We start from the raw sequence: 14,475 nt of genomic DNA, 5'->3' as shown, positions 1-14,475 counted from the left end.
ATCAGGGAAATGCATATAAAAACCACAATGATTTACCACTTCACGTCTTCTAGGATGGCTATTATAAAAAAAAAATGAGGTGGAGAAAATGTATTGTTGGTGGGAAAGCAAAATGATTACCTTTGCGGTAGAAAAAAGGTTTGGTGATTTCTCAAAAAATTAAATAAAGAATTTCCATATGAGTCAACAATTCCACTCTTAGGTATATCCCCCAAAGAACTGAAAGCAGGGACTCAAATACATACTTGGACACCAGTGTTTCCAACAGCATTAGTCACAATAGCCAAAAGGTGGAAACAACCCAAACGCCCATCAACAGATGAATGGATAAACAACATGTGGTATATCCACAGCAAATGAAATATTATTCAGCCATAAAAAGGAGCAGAGTTCTGATACATGCTACAATATGGATCAACCTTGATGATATGCTCAATGAAATAGGCCAGGCACAGAATGATAACACTTTTATGAAATACCTAGCATAGGTAAAGTCAGAGACAGAAAGTAGATTAGAGGTTACCAGGGGCCAGGGGAGGGGGAAAGAGGAGTTATTACTTAATGAGTACACAGTTTTGGTTTTGGGGTGATGAAAAAGCTTTGGTATTAGTTGACAGTGATGGTTGTATAGTGAAATACTTAATGTCACTAAACTGTACATTTAAACATGGTTAAAGAGGCAAATTTTATATTATATATATACATGTTACCATAATAAAAAGAAATGAAAGGAAAGGAAATTCGCTTGTGGGGGGGATCTGGAGAGCTAGGGTGGCAGCAATTCTGGCAATGCTGGGTTGGCCCCAGAGATAATAGAAATTTTCATCATCATCACAAACCTGACATCTCCATGTGCCCAACGTCCATTATTCATACTCTACTGGATGCTTGGCATTTGTTAGCTCATTTTTACATGCAAAAGACTCCTCTCAGGGTAGATACTGGTTCTCCCCATTTTACGGAGCAGTATGCTGAGGCTCAGAGGTTGATCAAAGTCACACAGCTTTCAAGAAGTGGGATTTGTACCAGGCCCGAAGGACTCCAAACCCAGGGTTCTTCCCAATACAACCTCGGCCAGCACCCTTCCACTGTTAACAAGTGCCCAGTGCTGCCAGGTGCTGCCTGCGGCAGAGAACAACCTGAGCAGACATGGCTATTTGGAGGAGAGGAGTGAGTAGGGACGAATGGACATCAAAAGCCTCATTTTCATAGAGGGCAGTGTATTTCAAGCTGCATTCAGGGATGCAGGGAGCTGCCTCAGGAGCTACCTTGGGGAGTCCAGATGGGAGCCCCAGGGCCCCTGTTCCCCCTATAACCAGGACTTTTTCTTTGTCTTCTAAGCTAAGCTGTCTTGTACGATTTCATTTCAAAGTCAGAGAACCTCTGGCTTAGTGGTTCCAGCATGCTTGGTATCGAGGGTCTGTATAATAAATTACAGAGACAAGCACTTTTTATTGACTTCTTATTCTTGCAAGAAAAAGACCTGAAAAACAATACTCCTATCTACTAAAGAAGCTATAAACTCGTGACCCTAACACAGGAGGTTTACACTGCCTGCATAGAATTTTAAGACTTGAGAAATTTCACAAACAACCCAGATTTCTCCACCTTAATTTCTTCCTCAATAAAATGGGAGGAAAGAACGACCTTTTGCAGGGTTCCTGGGGGCATAATGTGAGTTTGCAAATGCACAGTACCTGGCATAGAATATGGGGGCAAAGAGTCCCCTTCCTTGCTAAAATTAAATGCCATTTCCTTTCCAGGTATGTGGGAGATGCTTGGCAGAGCTGGGGGTGGGAAGGAGAGGACCAGCCCAGCCCATTCCACAAGGATTCTAAAATACAGTTGGGATTCTTATATAATTCAAGAGAGAGTCGAATCATGAGACTCTGGTGCTGACTTATGTCCTTCTTGGTATTGAAATGGTCTTTTTATGTGCCAGCCTCTCTGTTGCCCAGCAGGTGGAAATTCCTTCAGGCAAGGGCAGGAGGCTGGCCTTGTTCACTATTGCGTCCCTGATGCCCAGCTCAGGTGGGTGCCATATTATCAGCCCACTTTATGGATGAGCTAAACTGAGGCTTGGCCATGAGACCAATCAAGCAGCAGATTTGGGGGCTGAGGAGAGACAGGAGAGTGGAAGTTAAGGAACACAGAGCCACTGGTGAAATCCACGTAAATTAACAGTGTTGTTCATAGTTTGGCACCAGGGCCAGTTTTCTGGCTTTGACAAGGGACTGGGCTTGTGTGAGATATTCTCAATGGGGGAAGCAGGGGGAAGGGTACATAAGAGCTGTCTATGTCTTTGCAAACTCTTGTGACTCTTGCAGAAATAAGACACAGAAAAAGAGACAGAGAGAAAGTAAGAAAGACAAAAAGAAAGAAAGGAAGGAGGGAGGGAAGGAGGAAGGAAAAGAGGGAAAGAAAGAAGGCAGAAGGAAGGAGGGAGGGAGGGAAAGAAGCATGGGGTCATTCTCTTTGCTGCTGGGTGGCTCTGGACAAGAGGTCAGTACCTTCAGCACAGCCGGATCCACGCCGGGGAACACGGGCATCCTCTGTGGATGGCTGCTGGGTGTCCTCTCAACCCGGGACGGCTTCTCCTCTTCGTCGGACTCTTCCCTCCTGGGGGATTTCTCTTCTGTTGCAAAGAAAAGGGCACTGAAGTCATTGAGTGCTTCTCTTTACGGAGGGCCTACTATGTGCCAGATGCTTGGCACTGCATCCCCCCTGCCATCCTCCCAGCAGCCCTGTAGGGACGCAATTGTGACCCCAACATACGATGAGCATGAATCTGGGTCTGCCTACTTTCAGGCTCTCTCCATTTCACAACTCTGTCTCTTGCCAGAAGATACTGGCAGTAAGGCAGGGCAGGGTTTTCTCCTGGGAGAGGGCACGAACAGACCCACCTCCTGGGCTCCTGACTCGTGCCAAGTCAGGGAAATAGAAGCAAACCTTTGGCAGAGAGAGGCAGGAAACAGACTGAGATGCTTTCAGTTAACAATGCTTTGGGGGTAGTGCTCTCAGAAGAGAGTGGAGAGAGCTCTGTGTGTTTTGTAGAAGGGCTGCCCCAAAACTGAGTGGGGAAGCCATTTTTCTTACCCCCACTGAATTCCCCTCTCAGGACTCAACCCCATCACCATGCCTCAGTTTCATGGGTGAGCTGGGCTGTCCCAGAAAGAGACTTTGGGGCACTGGATTGTCCCTTCCCAGTGGCCCAGGAGTTAATGGTGTGGGGTTTCAACCACCCTGAGACCTGGATACCAGCGGGGACACTATGGAGTGGACAGGGGTGTGTATGGAATGGACAAGGCGAGGCCTGATCCTCTGGAGACCCCCAGCTCATCAAGGAGCTGGGCTGTGTTCAGGAAGTGCTCACCTCCGCAGGATGGGAAATGACAGTCTGCCATGGGATTCTGTTCTGATATCCTACAGCCTTCAGAGCCAGGAAGGTCTTCCCAGTATTTAAGCCAAAGCTCCTGCTGGTCAATGGAGGAGCAAGGGTGGGGCGTACCTGTTGAGTCCTTGAACATCCACCTGCTGCTGGCCTCCTCCGCCCAAGGGGACCTGCTCTCGGACTCGCTGAGTCGGCTGCGCCGGAGGGAGTGGGAGATGGGGGCCCGGCGGCGGCTCCTCTTGCTGAGTTGCACACGGGTCTTGAGGGCACTTGAGTCGAGGACTGAGGTTTGCTTTGGGGGCAGTGGGGAGAAGGAAGGACAAAGTAAGGGGACCATCCATTAGGGGAGGTCTACACAGCCTCTTCGATCCACCAGATACCTTTAAGGAGATCCATGGGCCAACATCTCCATATTTTAATGGTAATCTAATCATCCTAAACGCGGGTTTCTCCATGGAACATGCCATGCGGGCTGACTGCAAGGGTTGAATGGGACCGTGAAGCTGGGTTGTCCCCAGCATATAGGCGGTACATGATGAATGGAAATGCCTTCCCTGTCTCTCACTCAGCACAGGGTCCGTGAGCTGAGAGGCTCTCACCCTCCTCTACCCACAACAATTTAAGGCGCACGTGGGATAAGTGAAGCAAAGTCCTACCAAGCACCAGGCATTCATTTCCTAGCCTCCCAGATGACCCACACTCTGAGAAGAGGCAGGTGGAGTCAAAGTGACGGTTTCTCCAGTGATAGGGCTGAGATCACAAATGTCCCTGGAGGTGTGGGGGGGGGGGGGGTAGGGTTGGAGTTAGAGCTCTGAAACTATGCAAGTCAGCAGTACCCCATACAGGAACTGCTGAAAAAGCTGTAAAACTGATCAGATTGAGTAGAGATACGAATGAAGCTGATGCAGATAGGACTAAAGCAGACCAGAATGCAGGGTAAAGGATGATATCATCCATACTTCAAAGCTTCAACTTCTGTGTGAAACTAAAGGGAGAGATGTTTATTGGGTGTGAAATTTAAAATTTGGGTAGTGCATTTCCTAATTTAATTGTATGGTCAGTTTAGCTGAACACAGTAAGTACAGGGAATCTTGAATAGGGCGTGAGATTTTGTTGGTTTGTCCAGGTTAGTGTGATGCTCCAGTGAATCCCAGAGTAATTTGGGCAGTGAATAAAGAAGTATTTGCCAAGTCCCCTTGGGGGAATGGGGAGAAAGGAGGAAATATTCAATTTCGCCATTTGGGGAATTTCTGATATTCGCACAAGCAGTGGGAACAACCAAATCAACAGGCCGAGCCCTCTATCTTGGGGCTTACCACCTTGAAGCTTAATCTTGCAAAGGATAGGTGAAGCCTACTTAAAATGAGGCACCCAGAGAACCGCTTTTGTTACTCATATGTGGCCTCTCTAAGCCTACAAAGCCAATGAACTCATTGCCTCCCCCCTACGTGGGACGTGACTCCCAGGGATGTACATCTCCCTGGCAACATGGGACAGAAATCCTGGGATGAGCCAGGACCTAGCATCAAGGGATTGAGAAAACCTTCTTGATCAAAAGGGGGAAAAGAGAAATAACACAAGATAAAGTTTCAGTGGCTGAGAGATTTCAGAGTCGAGGGGTTATCATGGAGGTTATTCTTATGCATTATATAGCTATCTCTTTTTAGTTTATGGTGTATCGGAGTGGCTGGAGGGAAGCACCTGAAACTGTTGTGCTGTGTTCCAGCAGTCTTGATTCTTAAAGATGATTGTATAAAGATAAAACTTTTACAATGTGACTGTGTGATTGTGAAAACCTTGTGTCTGATGGGCCTTTTTTCCACGGTGTGGACAGATAAGTAAAAAATGTAGATAAAAATATAAGTCGATAATAGGGGGGATAAGGAGTAAAATAAATTGGGTAGATGGAAATACTAGTGGTCAATGAGAGGGAGGGGTAAGGGCCATGGTATGTATGAGTTTTTTCTTTTTTATTTCTTTTTCTGGAGTGATACAAATGTTCTAAAAAATGATTATGGCGATGAACACCATATGTGATGATACTGTGAGCCACTGATTGTGCACTATGTATGGACTGTATGTGTGTGAAGATTTTTCAATAAAAATATTTAAAAAAACAAATCCTGCTCAATTTGCATCCTAGCTGTGAGCACTCGAGCATTGGAGGTCAATGACCTGGCTTGGGTGACCTTGTTTGTAAAAAGGGGATAATGACAGAATTCACCTCATAGAGTAGTTGAGAAAATTCAGCAAGCTTGGGGATCGGAAGGCCTTGTTTCAGATAATACCTGACTAAGGCTCAAAACCCCAAGCTGTGACTATTCTTCCCAGCAAGCTCCTGTTCCATCTCAGGGCCACTTTCGAGAAATTGCATCACCCAAGGCCTTTTAAATTAGCAGTAATGGGCTAATTTCAGTGAATCATCTCCTAGCATTGGTAAGTGACAGACAGTGGGGGCCGGGAAAGGGAGCTGATATTTGCAAGCTGTTTCCCAAACACCTTGCCCCAGGGGAGTCCAGGGTGGGGACGTGCATGGGACCCGGGGAAGTGGGACACAGCCATGCATCATGAAGGGTCTGCTGCCCCGAAGAGGGGGCCATGCTTCTCTGACAACTTAGTAGAGTCAGCTTTTCAGGGTTAGAGCGTGGGAGTGAGCCCTGTCAGCCGAGGGTCTGGCTTGGGTCCTCCTAGCTGACGCGAGGGGGAAATGGATCCATCTCCACAAGACCAGCCCTGCAGCCTCAGCCTGGTACAGGGAGTGGATTCCTCAGTGCCTTGCCTCCTCTTTCAAGCCCACACCCTCCAAACAGTTCCCACGGGAAACCCAAATCATGGTGAGCATTACCCGAAAGCCTAGGTATTGCTAAATAAGCAGCAAGTCCCAGGCTTAGGGTCAGTGGCACTTGGAATCACTCGAGGCCCACTTCAGTTTCCTAATCTGCACAATGGGGTGGTGAGCTTTGCCTCTCGGGGCTGCTAAGCAGGTTCGTGGGCCAGGGGCTGATGCTCGAGGTGGATGGCTATTTACTGCTCTAACGAACACTGCGAAGGTGCAGTTTCAGGGTCTGGTGGTGGTGAGGCGGGGAGCCTAGCACGCTATGGCACAGTAACATCATTTGGGCATGTAAGGTGGAGCGACACCCAGCACATGTGGGAGCTCCATAATGTTTGTTGAATGAATATAACTGGACCCAGCACATACAGGAGCTCCATAATGTTTGTTGAATGAATATAACTGGGCACATCATCTCACTCAATCCTTACAATAACCCAGAGAGATGGGCATGTCTGTGCCCATGTTATAAAGCAGCTGGGTTCTTCATGCTTGAAGTTGTAAAACTTAGCCCAAAATCCCAGGGAGAGGAGGCCAGACTTCCTGCTTGCCTGGCAGGTGAGGACTCACACAGTTTTAATTTGAAAACACGACTGTTTTTGAGGGTGTGGAGCCCAGGCTCAGAGAGGGGAAGACATCTTCCCTAAGACACACAGCAGGTCCAAGATACATGTGCAAGGCAGTCTTGGCTCAAAGATACTCTGTCCCCTTTTCACCTGTGATAGGGATCCCTGACATATGCACTGCACCCCCAAAGGGGATATTTCCCCAGATTCAGGGCTTCCCTTTAAGAAGAAATCACTGTTTTCATTCTCAGCCAGCAACTTACATCGATGAAGGAGAAGTCGTCTGCTTTCTCTGGAGGGCAGGTGTCCAGTGGGGGCAGCCCCTCCGCTCCGTCCATAGACTCCTGGTCAGTGCTAGAGTGGCCCAGGCTGGTGCTCCGCTGGTCCCTGGCACTGTCATACTGACCCCCAGCAGAGGCGGGCTCCGTTTGGGAGGACAGGGAAGACAAGCGGCTGTTTGGGTGCTGTCTTCGCACGGAGGTGGTACTGCTGTCTGGAGATGGGGACTCGGGAGCTAAGCTAAGAGAAAGAGAGGGACGAAAAGACATGGTCGTGTTTAGAGAAATGCATTTTAGTAATGGCAGCAACAGGAAGCATCGTGTGCTTTTTACTCCAGGAAGCAACAGATAGATCATCCTGGCTAGAGAACCTCTCTGGAGACAGCACAAGCCAGGCCAGGCAGGCGCAGCCGGGCCGGGCACAAGTCAGCCTGGCTCGAGAGCCTGGTTCTCTCCATTGTGCCCTGCAGAGCGGTGTGGACTGGTGTGGAATGGGGGGGGGGGGGGTGAGTCCCGCCACCTTGCAGTAGCCCCTAACGCTGTGCTGTCCACCAAGGAGCCTCTGGCCACAAAAGTCTATTGAACCCATGCCATGCAGCTTGCTGAGCTTGCAAGTGGGAGCTGTACCCAATGGATTTCCAAGACTTTGAACGAAAAGAAGAAGGTAAAATGTCTCATCAATAACATTTTATATTGATTATATGTTGAAATGATACTTTGGATCCATTGGGTTCGATAAAATATACCGTGTAAACTAATTTCACCAATTTTTACTCCTGTAACGTGGGTGCTAGAATTTTAAAATTAGATGTATGTCTGACATTTGCAGCTTGCGTGGTATTTCTGTTGCATATGCTGCCGTAGAACAAATGATTACCTGGGGCGGGAGGATGGTGTGCATTGTTTTCATTCATTCACTCATTCATTTAATAGATATTTATTGAGCACTTACTATGTTCCAGGCACTTTGTTAAAACCATGTCACTTAATCCTCTCCATGACCTTATAGGGAGTACCCTATCATCCCTCAAATTCTATGAAATAGGATTAACCTTATTTTAAATATTAACCTCATTAAAGATGAGGCAACTGAGGCACAGAGATGGGAAGTAGCCAACTCGAAGGGGCAGAGCTGGACTCAAATCCATGCAGTCACGCTCCAGAAGGCATGTCGCTGCCCCACCCTACCTCTGCAATGTGTTGCCAACATAATGTGTTCAGGCTCCTCTTGGAAAACTGAACCCGCCAAAGACAAAATTTTTAAGAAGTAAGTCATTACCTGACATCCCACCCGTTCAAACATGCAGACATAGAAAAGACATAGAAGTTCAGGGCACAGAGCAGCCTCAGGGACTAGGAAACCTGTATTCTGAGTGAGGTTAAGGGGCATGCCAGCCACTACCTCCCTAGCAGGTGGGCCTGCCCTAAAAGGCCCCCGAGATGGACCTTTGAGCAGATCCTTCAACCGTTGTGTAAGGCAGTAATGCCTTTTTACAGCTTGAGGATGGTTTTATTAGCTGCAATGGGTGGGGTTTTGGGGTCGTAGGGTGGGATAGAGCCAAACCCAGCTGAGGATGAGGGAAGTACCGCAAGAGGTCAACAGATGGCGCCACTGGCCCAGGACTGGGCGCATAGAGGCTCCTTGAAGGTGAGCTGGTGGGGTGGCTGCAGGGCTTCTGGAAGACACGAGGGGGCGCCTACCCACGGGGAAGTCCTGGGTCTGAGTAGCCAGGTCCCACCAGGGCCCAGAGAGAAGAAGGAACTGGGTTTCCAGACTTGTAGTCCAGAGCTCTTGCAGGGCGTTCTTATGAAATTTAAGAAACCTCATTAACCACTTATATTTCAAAGGTGGTGGGCAGGGGCTTTCCCAGTACTACCAGAAACTGCTTCTTCCCTTTCTCTTTTGCTAGCCCACTTTCAATTCCATCAGTCTCAACTCAATTTCAGTATCTGCAATTCTCTGCGATGTAATCCAGTGGAGGGGTGTGGCCACTCCGGAATAAAGAGGGCCTGGGTTCAAATCAAGAACAGCTGTGGACGTGCTGTGTGACCAGGAATCCCTACCTTTCCATGAGGACACTGAGTCACAGGGTGACACGGCTTGCAAGTGGCCATGTTGTAGGTCCAGGCCAGCTCTCCCTGACTGCAAACATCACACGCCTCACTCTGCAACGCTGCAGCCATCAGCTGGGGAGGCGTGAGCTAGAAGCACAGGCAACGTCCCCCTGTTCACAAGGGAGGGTCTTGCCAGGTATCTAAACCACAATAGGCACATTGCATAAGGAACTATGCAATCACAACATGGATATCCTCCTAACAACCCCCTCTGGTGGGGTATCTCGGTTTTCTCCTCTGCCAAATGGATCAACAGGACTAAATGAGTTAACACATTCATGGGCTGAGAACACTGCCTGGCACACAGGCTCAATAAGCATCAGCTATTTTTATAAGCATCATTTCCTTTCTCTAGGGAGGAGGAAAATATAAGTAATTTACCCAACATCCCATAGCCAGTGAGGGTGGGGCTGGGATTCAATCTCCGACCTGCCTGTTTCCTGAATCTGGGTTACAATCAATGACCTTCAGGCTTCCACGGTAGATGTACTCTTCCCTCCTTGCTAAGCTGACATTTGAGGGTTCTAAAAGTCGCTGACGGTGGTGATGTCAAATGCAGATACAGCTTATAAAGCAACATGCATACTATGTTCCTGCATTTGTATGTGTGTGTTGTGTGTGTGTGTCTACCTGCTACACACAAATACAGACAAAAAATCTAGAAAGACAACAGGAAAGCTTAACAAAGGTATGTCTGCACGCTGGGTTAGAGGTGGCTGTCATTTTCTTTATTTTTTTTTTTTTTTTTACTTTTTAAATTCCTTTTTTACAACAAGAATGATTATGAACGCACAACTATATGATGATACTGTGAACCACTAATTGCACACTTTGGATGATTATATGGTATGTAAATATATCTCAGTAGAATTGCATTTAGAAAAACATATCGGGAAGAATAGAATGGCTTACTCTTATAATTGTGAACAGAAGAGGTTCTAATAATATAGAAATCAGGAGGTGGGGAGCCACACTGCTTCCCGCTCCGATGCCCCTTCCCGCAGCCGGGGTTCCTGCCACCTACCTCTCCCCGTTCTGGTGCTGGTCCGTCCAAGTTCCATACTGGCTGTCAGCCTCCTGCACTAGGGTGTCAGTGTCCTTGGCTTCGGGGGGCCGCCTGGAGAAACACTGCTTCAGCTGGTCCTACAAGGACAAGCCAAACGAGAGGTTTCTATGGGGGATACTTGGAACTCGAGATTTGGCTCACACAGATCACATAGTATCAGCCCCAGCTCCTACTGTTCCCAGAAGGGGGTCTAAACATCTTGGCTGGGCACCAGAATGACCCACCCAGTTTGTCTAAGACTGAGGTGCTTCAGAGGGTGCAGGCCTTTCAATCCTGAAACCAGGCTAACGGTCACCCAGCCAGCCCACAGGGCCTGGTTGGTGCTGCCCCCGCCCCTTCACTAAGTGCAAGCAGGCCACACTTCTTTCAGTCTCCAACCCTGGCCAGCAACGCTGCCCAGACTCATCCATCTGATGTGGGCACCCCTCACCCCACCAGGTTTACCACCGGCCTTTCCCTCAGCACCCCGAACATCCGTGGAGCATTTAACTTGTAATCTGGCCAGGTGTCAGGCTAAGCCATCCACACAAATCACCCCGCTCAACTCTGGTCCCACCACAGCCCCATGAGGTGGACCTTACCGCAATCCCATTTTACAGATGAGAAAACTGAGGCTTAGAGAGGAGAAGTGAGGCATCTCAGAGCAACAGTGAGTCAATGGTGGGTGGAGGCCAAACCTAAGCAGGGGGCTTGGACTCTGAGCCCAGGTAGCACTGCTGTCAGAGCAGCCCCCGCCTGTCTAGTTGTGGGTCTCGTCCTCGCAGGGGGACGGGTGGGCAGTGGGCAAGTGTCTTGGCTACCACAGAACTGGCCACAGGGCCCAGCCATGGCCTGGCTCACTGTGGGCAACCCATAAATCTCCATTAAATGACTGTCCTGCTTGCTTCCCTAACTCATCTGCTCAGCAAATTAAAGGCCCATTCCATGTGACGTAATCACGGAACCGGCTACCACTCAGGCCCTTATCTTATAGAGTGGGGAGAAGCTGGGGCACATGAGGCCATCACCCAACAACCAATATAGAACCAATCTTCACCATCTTCATCACCAATCTTCACCATCCTCATCTTTAATGGCTGACAAGCACGACCCTGTACAGGTCACAGCATCTTCCATTTAATTTATCCCCAAGTGTTGGACATTTAGGTTGCTGAATTTTTTCACAGTTATAATCAACCACAGGATGAGTATCTCAGAGGCCAAATTGTCTCACCTCTGTGATTATTCCTACAGGAGGAATTCCTATGAATCATGGGGCCCAAGGGCAGTACATTTCTTTAGGCTTTGGATCCTAATGAGGAAGCCAGCCTTGGAACAATCTGCCTCGTTTCCAAGTCCACGGGCAGACTGTGGGGTGGGTGTTAGCATGTTTCAAGGATGAAGTCAGTTCCCATTTGGGGAACCATTTTTTTTTTTCTTTTTTCTTAACCTCAGAAGGTCAGTTGATACATGAGGGCACCACACCCTTGACAGAATTTCCTGGGACCCAGGATTGGAAGTGGCCGTCTGAACGTGGTCTCAGCTGCTCACTGCTTTCAAAGCTGGGATGGGATCGGCCGTTCTCTAACTTAATTCCTTCCAGGGGTCAGAGTCAGAGGCCAGAGGTGGGCGCCTCAGGGGTTGGTTCGGGCAGTTGAAGGGGGGTGCATGTGGGATACTGGGCTGCTCCCAGGGTGAGCTAACTCAGTGGGGAGCAAAGGGCTGGGGGCTCCGGGACAGGTGTACCTGTCACTGCCCCGCCCTAGCTGTGTGGCCTGGGCAAGTGACCCCGCCCCTCTGAGCCTCAGTTTCCTCATTGGAAAAATGGGAGCTGCTTTGAGGCTTCCATGGGAAAATCTTTGGAACACGCTAAGTTCAGTGCCTGTCACGTACGGGTTTTCAGGAGACACGAGCCACTGGGATCGAAGCTATGATCATGGCCCTCTCCAGAGGCAGGCAGCGAAACGGGCCCTGGCAAAGCCAAGCCTGATCTCCTCCCAGGTCTTCAACACCCTGGAAATCCAGGGATTCCTCTCAGAGCGCAGTGAAAGGAAGGAATTTGTAGGTGTGGCTTTTGGAATTAGGAATGGCAGTTCTGCAGGATGCTGAGGGTGAGCTGCTTCCTGAGCTCCTGTGGACGGCGCCAGGTGGAAAAGGTGTTCAGCAGAAGTATGTTGGCTTCAACCCATTTCCTGTGGTTGGGTGGGTCCACCGCAGAGGTTTGTGATTCAAGCTGGGATCTGAAACCCCCACAGGCGCAGGTGTGTCTTCTCCCTCAGCAGCCTAACACTAGACTCAAGATTCCTGAGCATGGCCTCCTTGATGCCTCTCTTGCCCTTACCCTCTCACCAATCTGATCCCCAAGTTCTCAGAAGATTCCTTCCGCAACATTCCATCCAGCCCTGGCCAGCACTCCATCCATTCCGTGCAGCTTCTGGGTCTCCCAGCTTCCCTGACCCTCTGGCTCCCTCCCATATGCTCTCTTCCCATTCTGCTTCCTAAGACCCAAATCAAAGCCTGCAAGTTCCCACGGCCCTTGGGGTAAAACCTGAACCCCTTCAGGATGGCCTGCAGGACCTTCATGAGTGGGGGCCCTGCTGAAGTCTGCAAGCTCCTTTGACAGCACCCCCCTCCTCTACTGTACCTCCATCCCCAGGTCCCTCATAGGCCCTCCCACCAGCTGCTCCAGACCCTCTTTCCTCCCCTTTCCTCAGGTCCCTTGACTCATCTCCAGACCTGCTGGAGCAGCTGACACTTCCTACTTGTCCTTCAGGGTTCGGTTTTGTTAGCTTCTCCTCCAGGAAGCCTTCCCTGAATCCCTATCACCACTACCACCAACACACTGGCTCAGGAGCCCTCAGGCTCCCACAGTCTCCTAAACATGCATTACCCAATAGGTAGCCTCTAGTCACATGTGGCCATTTAAATTTAATTTAAATTTAACATTTAATTTATAACATTAAGAATTCAGTTCTTCACTCACACTAGCCACATATCAAAGGGTCCATAACCACCTGTGACCAGTAGCTACCTTACTGGACAGCGTAGATTCAGAACATTTCCATCAGCATACAAATTTCTATAGACAGCCCTGCTCCAGAACTTCCCACAGTATAATAATTTTAATTATTATAATTATCCTATTCATTATCATTGTCAATCTCCCTTAGACAAGTATTGGATTTGAATTCAGGCTCCACTACAGAGTAGCTGTGTGGCCTTGGGCAAGTTTCTTCAACTCTCTGTGCTTCAATGTCTGGCAAAAGGAGAGGTGCAGTCATTACTTTTTAACACAGAACTCCTTATTTGGTAGAATTTAGGGATTAAGGTTGTCTAAGGGAATTCATCTTATAAATGAGGCTTAAGAAAGGAAGTTGTTTATCTGAACTTTTCCCAGTTAGCATCCTGGTAATCTTGTGTGCATTACAAATTATTCAGGTCTCAGCACCCCAGCAGACCTTAGTAGCCTTTCAGATTGGCAATGCTTTGGCTTAGCTCCCAGGACAACAAGGCCTGGAGATCAAAAACCAAAAATATGCCTAAAAATCTTCTAGAAGTTGCTAAAAGTCAGTTCTTCTATTAGATTTAAGGGGAGCTGTTCTTCTAATTCGGTATCAGATCACAGCCTGCTCATAAAACCCTCATCGCCTACCTGGATTTACAAGGTTCTCTGAAAATGCAAATGATGAGCCATAAGGAATGCAGAAGAGCTGCTTAAGAAACACCCCATTTGGGCCACCTGCTGATATTTTTGGACATGCATCTTTGATCTGTATAAGCCGGCCCTAATCCAGCTTTCAGTTCTGTGGTTTGTCCTGTGACAATAATTGAATCGTATAATTTAGAGCCGAAAGGACCTTTGTTTTTGCATGGGCAGGAACCAGGAATCGAACCTGGGTCTCCGCCATGGCAGGTCAGAACTCTGCCTGCTGAGCCACCGAGGCCTGCCCTGAGAGGGCCTTTTGAGTCCCGTTCATCAGCTCTTCCTCTCCAGATGAGGAAACTGACACCCAGAGGTGACACTAGCTGTGTGGCTCTCCGACTTCACAGCCAATGAATGGCAGAGCTAGGGCGGCCGGGAACCAGTGCCCTTCCCAGTCCCCAACATCCTACCTGCCCCTGCCTTTTTGATGATGCTTCAGGAGGCTTTGATGGGGAAATGCATGTAAAAAGGCTCTTAAATCCCAATGAATGTGGCAGGTTTCAAAACCACTTGCTTAGACTAGCTCACCAAGCCCCAAAGCCAC

General features: G+C 48.6%; 1 protein-coding gene across 10 annotated transcripts in view; it reads right to left on the bottom strand.

Moving 5' to 3' along the window:
• Positions 1-14,475, bottom strand: part of KIAA1671 (KIAA1671 ortholog) — a 189,306-nt gene that overhangs the window by 6,098 nt on the left and 168,733 nt on the right. For all 10 annotated transcript variants that reach the window (XM_077160676.1, XM_077160680.1, XM_077160679.1 and 7 more), the window contains 4 exons: positions 10,208-10,326; positions 7,054-7,309; positions 3,509-3,683; positions 2,511-2,635 (listed from right to left, as the gene is read on the bottom strand). In XM_077160676.1, coding sequence (XP_077016791.1) covers positions 2,511-2,635; positions 3,509-3,683; positions 7,054-7,309; positions 10,208-10,326 — 675 coding nt within the window. The remainder of the gene's footprint in view (positions 1-2,510; positions 2,636-3,508; positions 3,684-7,053; positions 7,310-10,207; positions 10,327-14,475) is intronic.

The sequence above is a fragment of the Tamandua tetradactyla genome, chromosome 5 (genome assembly GCF_023851605.1).
Source record: "Tamandua tetradactyla isolate mTamTet1 chromosome 5, mTamTet1.pri, whole genome shotgun sequence".
In the NCBI taxonomy this organism is placed as follows: Eukaryota; Metazoa; Chordata; class Mammalia; order Pilosa; family Myrmecophagidae; genus Tamandua; species Tamandua tetradactyla.
Note: the sequence above shows the minus strand (reverse complement) of the source record. Positions and strands in the feature narration are given on the sequence as shown.